General features: G+C 31.3%; 4 protein-coding genes across 4 annotated transcripts; 2 read left to right on the plus strand and 2 right to left on the minus strand.

Annotated features, from left to right (window-relative positions):
- Positions 1-6418: 6418 nt before the first annotated feature.
- On the plus strand, positions 6419-8075 carry LOC112515812 (60S ribosomal protein L24). The gene is made up of 5 exons (XM_025122750.1): positions 6419-6480; positions 7117-7192; positions 7321-7422; positions 7534-7682; positions 7769-8075. The coding sequence occupies exons 1-5, from the start codon at positions 6470-6472 to the stop codon at positions 7917-7919; spliced, it is 489 nt and encodes a 162-aa protein (XP_024978518.1). The 5' UTR covers positions 6419-6469; the 3' UTR covers positions 7920-8075.
- A 779-nt stretch (positions 8076-8854) lies between these two features.
- Positions 8855-9199, plus strand: LOC112516927 (putative non-specific lipid-transfer protein 14). The gene has a single exon (XM_025124185.1). The coding sequence runs from the start codon at positions 8855-8857 to the stop codon at positions 9197-9199; it is 345 nt and encodes a 114-aa protein (XP_024979953.1).
- A 324-nt stretch (positions 9200-9523) lies between these two features.
- LOC112523483 (protein IQ-DOMAIN 32-like) lies at positions 9524-12541 on the minus strand. The gene is made up of 3 exons (XM_025133107.1): positions 12165-12541; positions 10305-10508; positions 9524-10210 (listed from the first exon to the last, which is right to left on the minus strand). The coding sequence occupies exons 1-3, from the start codon at positions 12495-12497 to the stop codon at positions 9704-9706; spliced, it is 1044 nt and encodes a 347-aa protein (XP_024988875.1). The 5' UTR covers positions 12498-12541; the 3' UTR covers positions 9524-9703.
- A 3812-nt stretch (positions 12542-16353) lies between these two features.
- LOC112526558 (stamen-specific protein FIL1) lies at positions 16354-16623 on the minus strand. Its single transcript, XM_025137270.1, has one exon. It carries the CDS (start codon positions 16621-16623, stop codon positions 16354-16356), a length of 270 nt encoding a protein of 89 aa, XP_024993038.1.
- Positions 16624-22205: the final 5582 nt, after the last annotated feature.

Consider the following 22205-nt stretch of genomic DNA (forward strand, 5'->3'; position numbering starts at 1 on the left):
CTATTCTTAACATTATGAGCAACCATGTGAAGGAAAATGGCAACTTGTTCATCGATATCCATATTCCTAGTTGCTTGTAATCCTCCTAATCTTTCAAGCATATCACATAACTTCTTAAAAGAYCTTCTATCCATCCTAAGTTGTGATATGCACATGGTGTCACTATCGTAGGCATACCTACGCAATATTTTAGATCGATCCATATTTGAACACGAATATTGGATACGGGGTCTATCCCTTCTATGTTTGGCTACTAAGCAACAAACTGTAATGAAAAAGCAAGCAATAGCGCTCATAGCTTCTTCCAGAAACAATCGCAGAATCCTACGTTTTCGTGTCGTGAGACTAATTCRGKCCATTTCCTGTTTTAAAGAAACATGAATATTGAATACAACTTGTTAAATGACAAACATTTTACATCATACCAACAAATCACTTCCCTGCCAACTACAATACCTCTTGAAACATTGAGCAACAGTAATATTGAGCAAGCAGAGAGAAACAGTAATATTGAAATATATGAATGGTAAGAATGACATATATGTAATCCAACAAGCAGAGATAAATAGAAAATCGAGAAGTAATCGAGCAAAACCGCAACAAGCAGATAATCAAAACCGTAGTAATAGAAACAAAGATCGAGCAAAACAGGAATCAAAACCGAGCAGAAACAAAATCGAGCAGCAACAGTAATCGAGCATGGAGAAACAAAATCGTGCATGGAAAATCAAAACCGTAGTAGCAGAAAAAAAAGATCGAGCAGGGAGAAATCGAAATACTAAAAAGAAATCAAACCTGTTAGCGAGTTGGTATTCGTTGGAGAAGCAATCGATCCGAAAATGGTKTTCGATGAAGAAGCAATCGAGCCGAAATGGTGTTCTATAGAGAAGAAATCGAGCAGAAATGGAGAAATGGTGTTCGATGGAGAAGAGGCGGATGTCGGCTGTTTGTGAGATTAGGGCATTATAAGATGGGATGAGGGTATATTGGGTATTATGAAAATAAAAAATTTCATTCCATTAAAATCCCATCTATTTGTCAAGGAATGTTAAAATCTTTTATCCATGAAATTCATAAGAATATGAAGATTCATTATGTTGAAAAGAATGAACCAAACGAAGGAAATGAATCTGGTCAAAGAAATTCAACATTCCAATTCTTTCAGATTCCTTTAGAATCTGTGAACCAAACGCCACCTAAGACAACAAGAGATGGAGACGGGGACGTCCCGGGGAAGGCGGGTACGGCGTACGCCAGCCCCATAAAAATTAGGGGCCCGGATTTTTTATATATATATATAATAATAGTTAAAAAAATTAGTAAGAAGACATATAAATAAATTAGTATCTAATATGGCAAGAAAATTTTTTGGTACTATGTTAACTATTAAAGACTCAAACATGCATGAATTAAAAATATTGGAGAAAAAAATACATAAAGAAGTTAATTTGTCATTCAATATATAATATTATTTAATGTTTTTCTAAGTTTTTTTAATCTAAAACTACTTGCTTCGGAAACTTTGATATATATTCTCCATAATCTATCTCCCATCGACTCATTTCATTGTTCCATTATCGCGTGAATTCTATTTTTATATTAGAATATGATATATTTTTTTGTTATTAGCTAACAAAACCCCATCTTTTGAAAAAATTACCAACCACGTAAGATGGTACAACTTATATCTATATTTAGAATAACAAAACTTAATTGCTTTTTTATAGTTGTTCTTTATTATCTAATATTGAGTGTATAAATCTTATGTAACATTCTATCTCTAAAAGAAGAATAAGATCTCAAACTATCATCAACATAAATTTTTTAATTTATATAATTGATTATTCCAAAAAAGTTTGTTTAACCCTAACCTTATGTTTTTTAGTCTTCTTTTACGTAGGAAAGAGAGAAAAATAATAAAGGAAGAAAAATATTTTGTTCACGAGATTTTTTTAGGGAAAAGAAAAGAAAAGGAAAGAAAAAAACTTATATCAAAATTTATTTTTATTTCATTATTTTTCCTTCCTCTCTCTTCTCTACTAAAAACACAAATAAAAAACTTTATTTTTCTTCCTTTCTTTTATTTTTCTTTTCCTTTCTCGTTATTTTCTTTCCTTTTCAAATTCGAAAACATAATATAAAAGTTTAAAACCGGTATTAATCTTCTCAAATTCAAAAACATAATATAAAAGTTTAAAATGATGTTAAAAAACATTAACATGAGATGACATGGAACATATTTACGTTGATTTACATAGCGTCACTCGGAAATCAGAAGAATCAACTTTGTGACCCCAAATAATGTCATTCTATGTACCAAAAGTATATCATATGATGTTTTTGATAATGAAACAAATTACCGATACTACATAAAAATGTTCTAGTAGATAATATTAATTTAGAAATGAGTATTGATTGATTTTGTGTCCAAAAATACTCGGAAAAACGTTTTTATATGAATTCAATGTTATTTCTAATGATAAAAACAATATATTGAAAAAATATCGTACTTATCGAGTACCCCTTTTTTACATCTCGCCCAAGACCTAAAAAAGGTCAGAAACGGGCCTGGATGGAGAAAACAATTCTTCAATTGTACGTCGTTGTGAGTGAAGAGTAGTGTTAAGGCTGTAAAAATTGGATTATTTGGTATGGCAAGGATAGCAGACTACCAACATCATAGCTTCAACAAAATCGCCGTCTCCGGCCACAGACGTCGAGCACCAAAAAGCGTTACAATTTTACGGTTTCTATCGGGAAACCGGAATCTTATGCGGGATGAGTAATTTACAAATATGGTCCCTGACATATTCCCGATTTACATGTTTAATTATTTTGGTTAATGAAAAAATCAAAAAAACCTCAAAAAACTATCTCATTTTAAATGATTATGATGGTACTCACCTAATTCAACAAGATACATTTCAATTTTAATGTTTCATTTTATTTTTTGTCTCTATCGATCTTATACGGTTTTATGTGGTTTGAGAAAACAATAATGATTTTTTTTGAAAAAAATATAAATTTACAGATATCATAAAACTTTTAAAAAATATATCGATATTAATATCAAATTAACTATTTTAAAAGTTATTTTTTTGTGTAATTCTTTTAATTCAGTGTTTTTTTATTGTAATTTAAACTAGATTTGATAAAGAAGTGATTTATTTTTGGTTTAATGATATAATTTTTTATAAGAATAATAATTAAGTATTTTGTTAGACTGATTATTCTAATTATATTTTAGAATTTTTATATTAAATTATATATTTATCTTGTTACGATTATGGATATATGTTGTTAGTTACACAAATTTAAACATGGAGATTTAATAAATTATACTTACATACAATTTACTTGGAAACTTGAATTTTAAGTAATATACATCAATTACTCTATGCATAAACAAATATTTTTAAAAGTTTTTGTCAAATATTTTATAATATATTATAGATTAAGTCTGAACTATTTTTTTAAATGAAAAAATCATTAAACTTTCTCGTTTTGAATGATTAAGTCTCTTAACTAATTTTTTGAATGAAAAAAATCATTAAGCTTGATCATCCAAAATTAGAAAGTTCAATAATTTTATTCATTCAAAATGAAAAAGTTTAATGTGTTTCATTTAAAAAAATAAGTTTAAGGAACTTAATCATTCATAATGAGTAAGTTTAATGGTTTTTTCATTTAAAAAAATAGTTTTAAAAACTTAATCATTCAAAATACGAAATAATTAGAATTTTTAGAACTTTTTTATTTAATTAAATAATTTCTTAATTGGATTTTTATTCATCAACGTTTTATTAAAGTTTTGATAACTTATCAACGTTTTCATGAATACTAAATCCAACATTATTGTTTTTTAGATGAATACATATATGTTTATCCCATAAATTTTGTTTTTTAATGAAAATTTAATTCGTATTAAATAAGGGAACCTTTTTTTGTATTTAACGATAAATTATCAACATTTTCAGAAAACTTTAATATAAAATAACATGTTAAAGTTATTTGAAAACAAAATAAACACAGAGCATGCAACCGTTTCATAAAATAACATACATATAAAATATATTATGTATGTAAACTGAAACATCATGTATACGTACATATCATCATAAAAATCATATAATGCTCGAAAATAAATTTGTACATAGGTATGCATCTCATTGTAAATCTCATAAAGACTCACATGATTGCATGTAGATTGACTACTGGTTGCTCTTGACCAAATGTTTACACATTTCATATCATAATATCTTATTAAGGGCTTAATTTATTCAAAAGTCAACAAAAGTCATTATGACCCGACCTAAAGTCAAACTTAGTATATGAGCATCTTAATATGTCTCAAACAACTCTATTTGACCTATCATTAAAATCTACATGAATCAAATGTGTCAAAAGTCAATCCATTGGTCAACTCGGTCAAACCCCGACTAATTTTAGTCAAACTCTGTAACTAAAACTCAACAACGGCTTAAAACGTCAAAATAATCATTTTATGATCTTATAAATCAAACTCTCAAATTTAAAGCGTCCATGTGATTGATTAACTAAAAAATACGACACCTTAATCTCAATATTAGATCATCAAAATAATTTAAGAAACATCTCAGTAATATGCTTGATAACGACTCTAAACGTCAATTATTCTTTTAGTAACTAAATAAAACTTATGTCTCATATTAAGATGTCTCAGACAACTGATAAAATCAAATTATGACAACTAAAAAAACATTTATTAAGTTACTAATCAATTTAAAAAACATACTAATTTTTTTAAAAATTAAATAAATCAAACAATATAACTTATACAACATAATAAAATGGAATCAGATATTAATTAATTATATTTGGACCTTAATTAGTGGTCAGATTAATTATCCAAATAAATCCAAAGATATTATATAGATTATAGAGTTATGAACCAAATCTAAGTCCAATAGACAAAACAATCCAGATTATGACCGGTCCTATCATTTTCGGTTGGGACCGGGACCGGGACCGATTATGCTGGGACCGGTTATAGCCGGTTATGAGAAAAATGAGGACCAATTGCGACCGGCCCGAGACCGGTTTTTGGCCATCTCTAATCCAGAATAAAATTAAGGCCCAAAAAGGGCCCACATGGCCAGAATCAGGCCCGCCAAGCGTCAACCACACCTCCTACAGCGTCCCAACAGCTTCGACAACCGGGAAACGGCTGTTCGGCCTCGTTTTTTCATCGCTTTCGATGATTTTTTTCTTAAAACACTATAATATGATTTTTCTTAACCATAGGAACAAAAATCAACTAGAAACATCAAGTATCGAGTCTCGTGCTCGTTTAAAGTTGGGGTCTTAAAAACCACTCAAAAATCAGTAAAAAAACTCAAAATCGGGCCTCCAAAACTAAAATACGAGACGTAAGACTACTAATGTTCCATATAGGACCTAAAAACAAAACTAAGCATATAAAGAACTCGAATTTTGGTTGGGTATTTTACCTCCAATCGTCAATAAACAGAGCTTTTCGAACTCGAATTTCAATCTCCGATTTCTTTTTCCAAACCTGACGAAATTTTAGTTTTCTTGTACCAAAATGTAGAAGAAAGTGTTATCTACATATATCTGAAACTTTTTTTTGTCTTAATAGCTGAAAATTCGAACCAATAGGAAGCTTCAAAGAAGTTGTTGTTTTCAAGTTTCTGAAAATTGCAGATCTGATATATTTACAAAACAAGTCTTTTTGGTTTGGATCTGTTAACATCTAATGCAACCCCTTAACTATCAGAAAATTCGTTTTGCCCCCTTGCTTTATTATTTTTGACAACTTTACACTTTTCACCCTTAATTTGACATTTTCCTTCATTTTTAATCCAATTTTCAAATACTTTAATATTTTTGATTCAATAAAATAAAACTCATTTTATTTTATTTTTCCTGTTCTTTTTTGCTTTCTAATTTATTTATTTATCTCATCTTAAGGTGTCACAATAGATATGGAATGTTTAACAAAAAACATTTGATAAGTACTAAAAAAAGTAAACAAACGTTTTTCTATTACCTCTTTTTTTAATTACAAAAGTAACAAATGTAATTGGATTCTTCATGCAACGGAGAAAACAAAATTGCAACAGCTACAACAAAGAAAACATTAGACGACGTTAAATTAATTTTGTATATAAACAAAGAACGGTTGTTTACGAATATACTCAAATTAATTATTTAAAGGTGGAGATAAAGAAAACAATTTGCAGTTATCATCCTCAAAATTCAAATTTGGGACAAAATAGGGTACAAATTCGTAAAATACTAAACTACAGGGGCTATAAATGCTCACTTTATTTCCTTGAGGAGGGTATATGGCATATTCAAAACACTTACTTATAGTATCCGCACCCGATGATGCTGTATAAGAACCAAATCTAATTAGGGTTTCAAGGGTTTTATTTTATCGCATACAAGAACTGTTGCAGCGGCCGCCATGGTTCTCAAGTATGATTCCTTCTATCCTTTACTTTGATTCATCTTAATCGTTCGTCACTTGTACTTGCAAGTCGTAGGGGGTTTGGTTTGTTGATTTGTAAATGGAATTCTTGATCAATCTGGTAGGTTAATGTTAGCGTTCGTTTTCCAGAAAAAAATCACTAACAAGGTTATTAACGTGGTAATATGACCATATTTTGTAGTAATGTTCTCAAACAATGTTACTTGAACGAGATCTGCTCAATTTATAGCTTGAAATAGGATCGTATTGGAGCGTGTAATGGTTTATGCGTTTTAGGGTTTTTCCCAATATCTTCTTGACTTTGATTTCATGTTCAGATGGTCGCACTTGGCTTTTGATCATTGCTAAGTTGTATATGAGCATTCTGCTTTTACAAGCGTTGCATTACGTTGCCGAATGGTAATCTAGATCGATTAACCATACCATTCTGTTGTTATATCATTATAACACTGCCCAAAAAGGTTTTCTAGTCACACATTCTTGCCTTTTCGCATTGAATCACAGCGTCTGTGATAACAATTGATTGTCTTTTTTTAATTTTGGTATTAAATGCTGTTAGAATCATTTTCTTGGATGTTTTCGGTTTGTTTAAGATTTTAACCTTTTCTCTCTGGTAACCATAGGACTGAGCTCTGCCGATTCAGTGGCCAGAAGATTTATCCTGGCAGGGGTATTAGGTTCATTCGATCTGACTCTCAGGTATATGCTTATATAACAAGGATGTGTTTTGGGTATCCTTTGCGTGTGTAGTCAAGTGCATTCATCGTTTAGTTTGGATTGTTTACTTTAACAATTTTAGGAATTAAACTTCTTTGTTGTCAATTTAGGTCTTTTTGTTTGCAAATTCCAAATGCAAGAGGTACTTCCACAATAAGCTGAAGCCCTCAAAGCTCACATGGACTGCCATGTTCCGAAAGCAACATAAGAAGGTGAGAGAAGTTCATTAATTGGCTGGTTGCTTGTTACATTTTTGTTTATTTTGGTTGATCATATTCTTGGTAATATCATTGATTGTCTTTCTTGTTCTTGAAACAAAACAGGACATTGCTCAAGAAGCAGTGAGGAAGAGGCGTCGTGCCACCAAGAAGCCTTACTCTAGGGCTATTGTGGGAGCCACCTTGGAAGTTATTCAGAAGAAGAGAAGCGAAAAACCTGAAGTTCGTGATGCTGCTAGGGAGGCAGCTCTTCGGTACGATGGTTTTTCTTAATCATAGTGACTTTGGTCACTTACTAGTTACCAACTTTGCATAACTAATCATGTTACCTACAATGCAGGGAAATCAAGGAACGGATCAAGAAAACCAAGGACGAGAAGAAGGCAAAGAAAGCTGAGGTAATATCCAAACAAAAGACCCAAGGCAAGGGCGGCAATGTGGCTAAAGGAGGTAAGGGACCTAAGCTCGGAGGTGGTGGTGGAAAGCGTTAAAGTTCCATTTCTGTTTCCTGCTTTATTAGGCTTAACCTGCTTAGGTAAACTTTTGAATATTTTGTACCTGTGATGTCGATTCTCTTGAGGCATACCTTTCACTCAGATGTTTGTTACCATTCACAATTTCAAATATGAAACACCTTCTATTTACATTTGCTTTTCTTTTTTATCTGATTTTTTAGATCGATATGTTTGCGAAGTTAAGTCTGATATTTTTGAGGGATTGGTAGAAGCCACCCCCTGATTTTTAGCAATCAATTACTGTGTTTGTGTTTGGTTATGCTAGACATGACATAATAAAAATTTGGTTCATGTTTGCTGTAATGGTAGACTTAGCCAGCTTAACGAGCTTAATTGGACGTGGCTTATTCGATTATATATGATTGTTCGGTAGTGGTTCAATGATATAGAAAGTGGTTTTTATTCGGTAAGATTCTTGGAGGAAAATTCATGCATATAGCAAAGTTTTTTTTAAACTTGTTCATCTCAATTAAAAAACATGCTGCTTTCATCTTAATGAAAAAACCCTTTTAAACAAATATTCACAATCTTAAAATAGACAACTTTATTCATCAATGATTTGATGGAAAATCAACCAAAGAGCCTTTGAGAAAGGGCAGGAATGAGTGGGACATTAGATTTTGGTAAATTACTAAACTATCGAGTGTCAAATTAAAACCCCAAAACTTTAAGTAATTCTTTCATTGACCTACTGCATTTTCGTCTATTCAGTTCTGTCATGTCCTGTTATAGTTCCATCTGCTTACCAATGCAACAAAGGCCACATATAACGTTGTTTATGCTACTCGTGCAAACACAAACGAGCGTGACTCGGAGCATGCATTTCTTATTGCACACCCACCATAAATTGGGTACCCCTTTATATGCTCAGATTCTAATCACATTTTAAGAGATGGAACAGACCAATGAAGATGGTGAGTTTAAAGGCGGTTTTAGGTGGTTGGTTGTTGACGATGGTGGTTGTGAAGACCGTAATGGCTGTGGATTGCCTCACCGTGGCCTCCCTCATATCCAGTTGCTCGGACTTTGTCAAGAACGGTACACCATATCCGTATCAAGGGTCCCCTTGTTGCGATGCCATGACCACTCTCGGCTATCTTGCTTATGCTGATTTTAATCTACGCTCTATGTGCTTGTGTTTCATCGGTATCATTACTTCCTATGGTTCACGTGCCGCCATTGCCGTTGGTACTTTGCCGGGTTTTTGCGGTGTTTCCTTTGGCTTTCTCGTCGATCCTGAAACTGACTGCCGCTAGTAAGGTTTTAGACTTCGCTCTTTTTGCTAGTTTTATAGCATAATTTCTTCATCTTATAAGCCTACACTTTGTTTTGTTAGGGGTTTTTTGGTTGTACTTCTATCGAGTCCTATAGGGATAAAACTACTTGTATTGATTAATCTGTCTTTATAGATTTAAAAGTTATTTATTTGAAATGCATTTTTTTATATATAAAAGAAATATGTTTTATAACTTGAAGTGAGATATTTGGATTTTCTGTATAAAGTTCTCCCTAAAAGCTTATTGAATAAGACGCTTTTCAATTTCTATATCATTAAGTCATTACCAAACAAGATAAAATAGTTCAGATTTCAAAGTTGAGAACCAAAACGTTATAAAGTGCAGACATTTACATAAGAAGAAGAACACAAACATGTTATTTTTCAAACAAACAAGAAGGTTTTAAGGTTACTGTACAAGAATGACACCAAGAAAGTGTCTGATGAAAACCAACCCACACCGGTTAATCGAAGACGTACCATCCTACCTACGGAAACCATGCTCGGAGTTGGTATCCGAATAATCCAAAGGGCGTCGGATGGTTTTACTCGTTCTCTCAAACGCCATCCTCTGCCTCGGAGCACTCAGGGACCGTAGCTTAGCTTGAGATGATTCTGTGTTAGCCATGTAGTTTGGGTGACTCGGATTGTCTCTAAATAGCTTTGCTGGAACAAGTGGACTTGCTTTACGGCTGCTTCCTGGCCAATATGTTATCGGGTTATCTTCAACGGTTGACTCGGCTTTCTCCGTTCCCCAAATTGAGGAAACGTCGCTGGTGTACATGGGTTTCTTCGGTTTTATTGGAGTAGTAGTCTTCCTTGGCCTTCGAGTTGGGTTCCAAGTATCTACTTCAAGAATCTTATCGCTTGTATCGTCATATTTGCTCGTCCACGAGATATCATCCATCCAACTTTCTAACCAATACGGTCCACTATGATGTTGTCGTTCTCTGCCAAAACTAACTTTCACATTCGACATGGAGCTAGATCGCTGTGTTTGCAAGGAAATAATCGATCAATAAGAAGATGGATCTATGTAAGAATTGAACGCAAAGGTTTATGAAAGGAGTTGGTTTTTTACTGACAGGATGGTGGTAGGATCGCGTAGACTTGATGGTTGAATGCGGTGAAGCCGAGGAATGAGCCCGGTTGGCACAGGCTCTAGCCTGTAGACGAGCCATGGCCTGCATTCTTCGAAGCATGTCGGCACTCTGTTTCCGAACGATGTGGCCTCGCACGAGCGCCTGAAGCTTCACCAATGCCTTAAGTGCCCTCAATGCTCTCCTAGCCTACACATCCGCCAAATATTTGATTTATAATTTATTCGTTCTTTCGATACATATAATTTACAATTCTTTACCGTTTTGATAAAGCAAGGAATTAGTCAAGGGACGAAAATAGTAATAACTTGCAAACTATAGGGACGATAATTAAAATTTATAAACTACATGGACAGAGATGACATTATCAACAAACCATAGGGATTAAAACCGTAATTTACTCTATAAAATAAAATAAAATAAAAATTATTCTAAAAATTACAGTTTAACTTTTTTGAACTTTAAATGAAATACACGTGAATAAAACCAGAAAGATTCGTAATTATAACAAAAAAAGTGCAAATTTATAACCAAAAATGTGTTTTTATGCACTTGTTACAATGTTTCATATTTTCACAATTTTATTTTTATAAAATATCAAATATTTATATGTTAACAAAAAATCCTAATATTATATGTATCTGTCTGATCAAACGCTTTTGACTCTATGTTTTTTTGGTAAAACAAATTAGAAAAATGTACTAATTCTAAATTTAAACGATATTAAATCTGGTTTTTTTTACAAATAATATACTTAATAATAAGTGTATGATATATTTAATATGCAACGACAGGACGGTTAGAAATCATGTCATCTAGCCATATTTAATACATGTTACCTGGACAGGAACCCCACCCTTAATCCCCAGTTTCGAATGAAATATTTTAATAATATAAGTAATATTATAAAATTTTAGAATAACAAAACTGAATTTGATTTTTTATGTAGATTTTGAATTTTGATTTTTTCAATTTCAGAAAATTTATCGAAAATGTCTAAAATTATAAAATGAAGATTTTTGTTTTTTATTTCGTTATAAGATATTCTTTATATTATTCTTTAAAACAAATAAAATTTTAAGCAATAAACAAGAAAGATAATAGAGACAATAATTTGGTACATGGATTTTTTTAAACATCTTATATCAAATTATATAATTGGTTCGTACAATTAATCCTTACCGACAAAAAAGCGACACATTTTTATTAAATTTTTTAATTTAATTATTGGGTTTTCATAAACATTATTGAATTCTAAAAATTATCATAAATAATTATTAAAATCTAAGGGGACGTTTGATTCAAGCAGAATAATGAAAATGACAAATTCCTCTCAGTTTAACATGGAATGAAAATGTGAGCTTTTGCAGGAATAGATCTGTTATATCATAAAAAACAAACAGTTCTTTTTTTACTTTTATTTTTATTCTCATTGATTACTGTTTAATACATCTTACCAAACATCCCTAAATAAATATATAAAAGCATACGTGTAATATATGTGGTGGTTGTTTCCAAGAATAATAAAGAGATGAAAGTAATGGTTTTGTGGTTGTTTCCAAGAATAATAAAGAGATGAAAGTAATGGTTTTGTGGTTGTTTCCAAGAATAATAAAGAGATGAAAGTAATGGTTTTGTGTGTGTTTGTGTGTATTTGTTAAAGTGGTGGGACCCAATTTATAAAATCAATGAAGATTTGTGCATATTAATTAAATTAAAGTTGTTGAACCACAACCCAAAATACAAAACTACCCACTCCATTTGCCTTTTAATCTTATATTTAATTCAAAAGTTCGAATTTATACAAGGGCAACTTAGTAATTTTGATATAAAAAAAACACTCACCAGGTAAGCCCGAAACACCGATTGTATCTTCACTGCCGCCACTCCCCGTAGTCGCTCACCGTCGTAATACCCTCTACCACCACCACATCCGCCGCCGCCGCCACCACTTGTCAATCTGACAACCTCCGCCGCCGCATGTGCCGCAGCGAGCGCTGCCTCCGCCACAGCAGCGGTGGCTGCCGCTACTGCTATGGCGTGCTTATTATCATCAGATGGTTTGAGATACGAAAGTAAGGCCGCAGATGAAGGTTGGTTTTCCGGCGGTTGTTGTCTCCGATGTGAAGACTTTTTGGCGCCGAAAAGAGAACGGAGCCACCTGGTTGTCTTACCCATCTTCCATCGCCGGCGTGTTCAGTGAGAGTGAGAGAATTTAGAAGGGGAAAATAGGGGTTTAAAAGACGCAACGAGGATTTTGGGCGGTAGTTTAAATTTTGGGTCCCCAAGGTTTTTAAAAATGGACGGCTTTTGACAGATAAGATGGCGGTCCACACGGACAACAAAAGTCTAAAGTAACATACAAAACCAACATTTATTATTTATTTTTATGGTCGTTAGTGATTTCCAAGTCGTCGCTTCATAGAATTAATATTTTTAGGTCGTGTTTGGTTAGCAAATTTTGAAGAAATTTGAAGGAATTGGAATGTTAAATTCCTTTGATCAGATTCATTTCCTTTATTTGATTCATTCTTTTCAGCGGAATAAATCTTCAGATTCCTATGAATTCCATGGATAAAGGATTTTAACATTCCTTATCAACTACATGGTATTTTGATGGAATGAAATCTATATATTCATTATACCAAATATGTTCTTAACCTAATATACTATAATCTCATAAAACTCAATATGACCATCGTCGACCACCTCTCGACCACTATTGATCTGAACCACCACCACCGCCGACCACCACCACTGACTACCACCGATCTGAACCACCGCCGACCACCACCACCACCGACTACCACCAGTCTGAACCACCGATTACCACCGGTCTGAACCACCGCCGACCACCACCACCGATTACCACCGGTCTGAACCACCGCCAACCACCACCGATCTGAACCACCACTGCCGACCACCACCATCGTCGACTACCACCGATCTGAATCATCGCCGACCACCACCGCCGATCTGAACCACCGCCGATCTGAGCCACCATCGATCTGATTTATCGTCAATCTGAACTACATTTGACCATCGTCACTTGAGCCACAACGGACCACCATCGATCTAAATCACTGCCAACCACCGACGACTACCATTGCTCTGAATCACCGTCGGACATCGCCGACCACCACCGATTTGAACAACCATTGCCGCCACCGCCTATTTGAACCACCGCTGACCACCTCCATCTGAACCATTGCGGACCACCATCGATCTAAATCATTGCGGACCACCACTATCTGAACCACTGCGGACCACCATCGATCTAAATCATTGCGGACCACCACCGATCTGAACCACCGCCGACCACCGTCGATTTAGTAACGTCGTTTGGCTTATGATTATATTTGGGTTGTGTATTTTATATTGTTTTACATATTAAATGATTATTTTATTGAAGTATTTTTAGTTTTAAAAAAATTAAAATTTTCAAAAAAATGCATTTTGGTTATTTACCAAAATTTTATTCCAATTCTAAAGCTGCATTCTATGAACCAAACAAAAAGATTTCAATTCCTTAACAGATTTCATTCCAATGTCTGCCAACCAAAAATGTAGTCAAACCTGACAACATTCCATTTCAGTTCTTTCATAGTCAAATTTCTTTGATATATTCAATTTCATTCAAAAACATTATGCGAACCAAACGTCACCTTAGACTTTTGTGGAAAAAAAAATACATGAAAAAAAGTTTAAATTGTGAAACGAATACATATGAAACAAATATATGTTAATTAAGGTAAAAGTTTCCTCATGGACCTGACAATTTTTAAAGTTTTCAAATGATTAAATTCTACCATTAAATATGTATTTATTTATTTATTGAGAACATCTTCAATAAAAGTTCTTTTCAACTATGCAAATAATATTGTAATGTATCAAAATATATAAAAACCTATTTAAATGTCCAAACATATATAAAACACTGTTAAAATATAATTTCACATTTAAAATAAAAACCACGGTTGTTATATTAAAAAACAACTTCGATGAAAATTCTTACAAAAATCTGTTTATTATAATTATTTTTGTTACTACATCATTTTCAACTAATCGAATTAAAGACTTATAAAAAAGTTTTACAATGGTACTCTTTATAAGAACTTTTTTTATGGATCCTATTTATTTTTTCAACAACAATGATTTAGGGGTGACAAAAAATGACCCAACCAGCTAACCTAACCCAACCCATTTCGGGTTGAGTTTTTCAACCTATTTAGATAAATGGGTTGGATTATGTTGGATTTTTCGACATATTTTCAACTCGTTTACAACCTGTTTTCAACCATTTAAAATATTATATAATTTTGTTTTATTCTCAATGTTATATCTAGTATATTAATTTTTAATTTTGTTTTATTCTTAATTAAAAATCCAACCATCGTGAGATGATAGTTCAAATTTTAATCGCCTCAATTACTCTTAATTATCATGAAACCCTAAGAAAACTCTTTAGTCCATTACTCTATTATCACCTCCAAAGTCCAATCCAACTCTTCAAGAGAAGTAGAGGATCAATAGGAAATTAATACCGAGAGTGAACTTGGGGTTGATGAAAGTGGAAGTCGAGTTACTTAGAATTTTAAATTTTTTTAATTTATTTTAAACAATATATTTGTCGTTGCTGTGTTTTATTCAAACTTTAAACAATTTATTCGTATTTGTGGTTGTGTTGTGTTTTGTTCAAAAAAGTTAAATAGTCTAGTCATTTTTTTTAATTTAAAATTTTAAAATTAAACGAGTCAACCCAAGTTCAACCTAATTATTTAACAGGTTTGGTTAAAAAAATCGTAAACATGTCAACTCGTTGTCAACCTATTTAGGTAACAAGTTGGGTTGAGATGAAAAATCTCAACCCATTTAATTAAATGGGTTATGTTGGGTTGAGATTTTCAACCTATTTAATAAATGAATTGAACCCGAACTCAACCCAACGTGACCCATTGTCACCCCTACAATAATTATTATATATGTATAAATAAATATCAAATATTTAATTCAAAATATTAAAAAAAAAACAGCAAAATGTCATTTCACACCAACTTCAAAGTAAAAACCAAAGTTATTGTAAACGAACTCAAAAGGTATGAGATTCTTAATTACAACTATCCACAATGTTGGTTCCTATAAAAAACTAAATTCTTTGCTTAAAAAAACAATGTATTGGAGATGTTTTAAGATTGTGAGTGCCTTATAAGATAAAGATATTAGCCCAATAAAGAAAAATTTAGCCCAATAAACAAAAAATTAGCCCAATAAAAATTAGAAGCCCAAAACTTTTAATGGATCAAGTGTTTTCGGTCCATTTTGGATGGTAGTAAGGCTTTTAAAGATTTATTAATTTTGACACTTATAAAAGTGACTACTTATTTTACATAATAATATTGGAACTTATATTGAACCCATATCATAAACATAGTATCAAAATTTTATAGTTAACAAAAGAGCTATTGTAACATTATATCGAATGTTGGATCAATTTGCGTTGCGATTCGAAGTTTATGAAATTAGCATCGTTTGTTTGAAATAATTAGCTTTTTTGTAGCTTAATCGGTCTAATTGAGTAGCCAAGGGACGAACACGGAAATCAATTTAACACAAATTGAATATAGCTTAATCGCCGTTGACTGGATGACTTACCCGTGTATAATCAAGAATACGTTACATTTATAAAGTTAAACATTATTTCACAATTAACGACAATACATAATTTAATTTGTTTTTAATTAAAAAAGAAGGAACAAATCCGAAAGCGAACATGTTTTTATTCAAAGCTGATAACAGATCCACCTGCTCGTCATTACTTAATAGATCACAAACCAAAACCAAAACCAAAAACAACGCTGACCAACATCACCTTCGTGTCCATATTTCAGTTTCCTGCATATGCATAAAATTAAAAAAAAAACAAATTATTCATTTAATTAATTTTTAATTCAACAATTCCACGTCACAACATGCAAATACATATTAAATATTATTATATTAATTTTTTTTAACAAAAAAATGATTAATTTTAATATTAATTACCGCAAGAAAGGGGGAGGTTGCATTGGGTAGGAAGAGAGGATGCTACACGAATAGTGTTGCAAAGGCAAGCATGGTCAACTGCTTCAAGTGCCACACAGCAGTCCGAGCTAGGAATCAAGTTGGTCGAGCCAGGAACCACAAAGGGTGCACACACGTTCAGATTTTCAAGCTGGTTCGGACATGTTTGACCATGGCTTCCACCCACAAGTCCTACCACCAACAACACCAATGTCACTATTTGGTTCATTTGGAACACATCCATGGTTGCCATTGCTAGCTAGCTGCTAATCTTCTCCTCCAACTTTCAATTAATTAATCGTATATATGTTATACAAACAATGTATGTATATATATATGGTCTTGTTTTTTTTTATTTTCTGAAGGCATTTTCTTCATTAATTTATAGTAGAAAAATGGTCGATTTGTGGATCATATTTGCATGTGTTACCTAATGAAACTTGGAAGTCATTTAATTCGTATTCTTGATCCGTGCCAACGAGAGCAAACACATATACGTGTATATAGGGTTGGGTTTCAGTAAGAATGAGAGTTAAGGTGAGAAATGTTAGAAGGGATCTCCATCATTTGATGCACACTAGGATGAGATGCATCGAGATCCACCGGCTCAATCCATGTATCAAGCGCGATTCATTGATGAGTTTGAGATTAAAGGTGATCAAGTGTTCATATCTCTTCTTACGCTTCACCTTAACTTAATTTCACACACGATCCTTACCAATATATATATATATATATATGTATATATATATGTGTGTGTGTGTGTGTGTGTGTGTGATGGATCATATGAGAATAAAAGTTATGATTAGAAACGTAAGAAACGATCTAAACCATTGATCACTTTTAATCTCATTAATTGCATTTTAGAAAGGAATTAATCCGGTAAATAACTTTGTTAAGGGTTGTATATTATGTTAATTCCCCCTACATAAAAAAAATGTTAGGAAAGTGTTTATTTACGTAGTATATAAGGGCCGTATAAAAACCCGACTAACCTCATCCAAAGTCATTCGATGTGTGATTGAGTTGTAAAATCTTCAAGTATTATATATTATGTTACCTTCATTTGAATCAATTATCAAACCCAATCTAATGAACTTGATACCTTTTTTTCTTCTTGGATTTAATCTCTTAGACTTGTTTGTTTTTTCATTTTCACCCCTTAATTACCATTTATGTCTGATTCGTTCAGACATTTAATAATTCAGACTGTTTGTTTTTTTATATATTATTTTTAGTCTCTTATTACTTAATAGGGTCTGAATAAATAAGAGGTAAACTAATATTTTAATTTCTCTTATTTCCTTTTTTCTTTGATTCTTTTCGGCTATTGTTTTTTTCTCCACTAGGGATGCTATTGTCCTTTCACCACCCATGTGAAATGTACTCACTCACCTTCCCTCTCTCAAGATCTCTCTCTCTCTCTCTCTCTCTCTCTCTCTCTATATATATATATATATAGAGAGAGAGAGAGAGAGAGAGCGTTTGGTTCAAATATTAACCATTTTTTTGTGTTAACTATGTTAACCAAGCTCAACCAATTATATTTCATCTTTTTCTTTGGTTCAAGTGTAACTCATATATTAAATACAAGGGTATTTAAGTAATTTGTCATTTTATGTAACTCTCAAATAATTAATTGGGTGTTACAAATTTGAAAATATCACAATTGATCATGATGCAATATTGACATTGGGGTTTCACACGTGTTCATGTTCTATAATTCACATTTATTTTAATCGACAGTTCTCACATTTGACATATGGACACATCAGAAATCACACAGCTTTAGATGCCGTGATTCATAAGTGTTCATGTATATTCAAGTTACTAGATGTTCATATGAGTACATACACACAGAACATGTGAAAACATGTGAACACGTATGAAAACACAGCTCTAGATGCCTTGGTTCATAGGTGTTCATGTACATACAGCAGAGTTGGCTCCTGAATATACAGAAGATGTTCATACGGTTCACATGTTATTCATATGTCTAATCTTTTTTGTTTGATTTAGTTTGAAGATATACACAAGTTGTTCATATGTTTAACAACTCGTGTATCAAATGTTTACCTAAATACCCTTTGATATTTTGTTTACATATGTTAATTGAAAATATTAATTTAATAATTAATTTTTCAATATCATTAAATCACAACCGTTTATTATTCAAATTAACGGTCAAGATCGGTTAACAAAATTAACACGATAATCTTGGTTAGCATTTGACCCAGCCTCAATATATATATATATATATATATATATATATATATATATATATATGCATATAATTTATGTACGTATAGCTTAGCTTAGAAAATTATTTTGAAACAAGAACTTTTATCGGCAATCTATCATCTATCAAAAGTATCGGTCTTTCTACAAACAAACTCACAAACAACATTCCCGATAGCATCGGAAGTCTGAAAGGTATCCAAAAAGTTCTTATTGTGTTCTATCTGTTAAGCAATTATTAATATGAATTTTGACAACAGAAGTTTTATAAAATTTTCAGAATTTTGCAAAACATTTGCACCTGCCTTTATAGCTGTAAACGAACCGAATGTTCAGTGAACCGTTCGGCGAAAAGTTGGTTTATGTTCGTTTATTTAATAAATAAACGAACATAAACAAAAAAAAAATTTCGCTTAGTTAAACGAACGAACATGAACAATAGTCACATTCGTTCATTTATGCTCATGAACGTTCGTTTGTTTACCGTTCGTTTACGTTCGTTTGTTTACTAAACTTAATATATAATCTTTTGTTTATTTACTTTGAATTCAAATAATATTTATTTATGTTCGTTTAGCCTGTTCGTTTATGTTCATTTAGCTCGTTCGTTTATGTTCGTTTGTTTACGTTCGTTTAGCATGTTAACAAACGAACATAACGAACACACCTGATTTCTAAACGAAAGAACATGAACGCAAAGATTTTTGTTCGTTAACCATTCGTGTTCGTTCGTTTGTTCAGTTAAGTTAAACGGACATGAACAAGTCTCCGTTCGTGTTCGTTTGGTTCGTTTACAGCCTTACCTGTCTTTACAAAAACAAACTATTGATTCAGATTTTAGACTTCAGACGTTTATCAGTTTACAAAATCAAACAGTCTTATTGATCCAGATTTCAGACTTCAACACCACCTCATATTAATCAAAAGTGAAATAAGACTTTAGACTTTAACACCTCTTAAGAAAACAAACTCTGCCTTATTAATATGTACATTAGACCGTCAAACCATCATCCTGTTCATATACATATATGTACTTTAGATTTTTCTTCGTCTCTAAATAACTCTATGTTTGTTTTCTTATATATGTTCAATAAATGAGAAAAACAGTTGAACTCGATCTACTTAAGAAATATGGATACGTTGTATTGATTAATATGATGATAAATGAAGTAATTATGAACAAAGAAAACATCATATTCACAATAACAAAGATAAGAAAATATTTTGATATAACAAAGTTTCAACTCAACTAAAGGGCCGTTTACCAAACGCTTACTTGGATAAGTGAACACCAAGTCACATTACCCTACCAGATGAATATGGTAAGAACCAAAAATCTTACCCGGTAAGAACGAGACAAGGACCAAGAGTCTTACCCGGTAAGTGAAGGTGACGACTCTTACCACCATAAGCACTTACCGGATAAATTGTTGCATACGATACCGTTTTGGTGAACTAAAATCTTACCCGGTAAGTAAATGATAGTGTTAAATTTCACCAGTAAATATTTATCGAATAAGTGTTTGGTAAACAACTCCTAATTCAACATAATTGATCTGATTTGAATGTACTTTTTAATTACTATAGAAAATCAAAACCCAAAAAACCATTACTACAATTCCTTACTGCAGTTGACTTCCTACTTTATAACACTTAGGACATCTATAATATATATATCTTTAAAATTTCTTTAAAATAAATAATTAAAAATAAAATTCTTTAAAAAATCATACTTTTATATTTTAAGTATTAGAATATTAATTAAATTACTCAATATAGTTAATAAAAATACTATTGATCTATTCTTAATATTTATTGTTCTAGAAATTCTATGGTGAAAATAATAAACAATTATTTTTAGTTCTCTAAATTTCAGAGATTTACCATCTCATACTTTTTTCTATTTTAAAGATTTTAGAAATAAAATAATTGACTTAAAATCCAGACAACTATTTTTTAGAAAACTATAAGGGTATTCGCACAATGTAAGAGATATATCTCGATTTTAATATTTCATTTTTTTGTCTCAATTGATATCGGTTTTATGTGGTTTTGAAGAAAAAATAATGTTTTTATTTTTGAATAAAATATAAATATGAAGATATCATAAAAAATTGATTTTTTAATATTATTAGTACCAAACTAACTATTTAAACTTTTTTTTATGTGTGTATTTCTGTAATTCAAGTTTTTATTTTGATTTAATAATATAATTTTTTATAAAGATAATGATCAAGTATTTTGTTAAAAGTCAATGATTATGCCATTTTTTTGGATTTTCATATTTAAAAAGAGATATGTATTCTCTATTCAATTATGTTTATCTGTAGTTAATTACACGAATTCAAACATGAAGTTTTAATAAATTGTACTTACGCATAATTTACTTGTAATTTTGAATTTTAAGTAATATGTATCAATAAACATTACTTCATACTTAAAAAATGATTTTTAAGAATTTTTATCAAATACTTTATAATGTAGTATAGATATCAGAGATATTTACCCGTAGTCGGATGACTCCAAACCTTAATTTAAATGTATGGAATATGATATTAAAGATGCCATAACTATAAGTCAACCTAATGCAATAACGTGAGGGTATGGAATGGTGAATAAGACAATTGAAGGGTTAGTTTGTTTTATCATTAAAATTAAATAAATTATATTTTTATTGTAAATTTAAATTAAATTAAAATTTTTTAATTAAAAAAATTACGCTAAAGGATAGGGGTTAATCCACTCGTCGATTAAAAAACCATATTCAAATGCAACTTGTAATTTTTAATTTGTTTCAACATAATTTTTGTATTTTATTTTTAATAAAGAGCTTAATAAAATGTAGAATTGAGGTAAAGAGTACTAAATTAACTATTAAATTTTTTTTGTGTATTTTTCTAATTTATTTTTTAATTTCTGGTTTTATAATATAATCTTTACAAAGATAATAATTAAATATTTTGTTAAAACTCAATAATTATCTTAATTATATTTTAGATTTAAAATGAAATGTTTATTTTCTATTTAATTATGTTTATTTGCAGTTAATCATGCGAATTTAAACATGGAGACTTAATAAGTTGTATTTACGTATAATTACTTGTAATCTTGAATTTTAAGTAATATACATCAATAAATAGTACTTCATGCATAAAAAATGATTTTAAAAGTTTTTGTCAAATATTTTATAATATAGTATATAGATAATTGAAACAAATCTCTAATAATATAATATAGTAACTAATATAAACAAGATGGTAAAGAAAAACTAATATATATATATATATATATATATATATATATAGGGTTGGGTTCACGTGAGACCAGCCTGTTTTTGTGAGACCCGTGAGACCACATTTTTACAAGTAACCTTCACAGCAAAAACGCAGTGAAGGTTTAAAAAAAGTCGAACCTTCACAGCAAAAACACTGTGAAGGTTTTAAAAAGTCACCTTCACAGTATTTTGCTGTGAAGTTTCAAGTGTAAAATGTTGGTCTCACGGGTCTCACGAAAACAGGCTGGTCTCACATGATCCCAAGTCTCTCTCTCTCTCTCTCTCTCTATATATATATATATATTGATTAAAAG

Source organism: Cynara cardunculus (assembly GCF_001531365.2).
Source record: "Cynara cardunculus var. scolymus isolate 2C chromosome LG 1, CcrdV1, whole genome shotgun sequence".
Lineage (NCBI taxonomy): Eukaryota > Viridiplantae > Streptophyta > Magnoliopsida > Asterales > Asteraceae > Cynara > Cynara cardunculus.

Bases quoted from the DNA above. Each gene is read 5' to 3' on its own strand.
- LOC112515812 (XM_025122750.1), top strand. The intron at 7,193-7,320 runs GTATATGCTTAT...TTGTCAATTTAG, and splicing joins TCATTCGATCTGACTCTCAG to GTCTTTTTGTTTGCAAATTC. The intron at 7,683-7,768 runs GTACGATGGTTT...CCTACAATGCAG, and splicing joins GCTAGGGAGGCAGCTCTTCG to GGAAATCAAGGAACGGATCA.
- LOC112516927 (XM_025124185.1), top strand. From the start codon at position 8,855: ATGGTGAGTTTAAAGGCGGTTTTAGGTGGTTGGTTGTTGACGATGGTG.
- LOC112523483 (XM_025133107.1), bottom strand. From the start codon at position 12,497: ATGGGTAAGACAACCAGGTGGCTCCGTTCTCTTTTCGGCGCCAAAAAG. The intron at 10,509-12,164 runs GTGAGTGTTTTT...GCGGATGTGTAG, and splicing joins CGGTGTTTCGGGCTTACCTG to GCTAGGAGAGCATTGAGGGC. The intron at 10,211-10,304 runs GTCAGTAAAAAA...TTGCAAACACAG, and splicing joins CGCGATCCTACCACCATCCT to CGATCTAGCTCCATGTCGAA.
- LOC112526558 (XM_025137270.1), bottom strand. From the start codon at position 16,623: ATGGATGTGTTCCAAATGAACCAAATAGTGACATTGGTGTTGTTGGTG.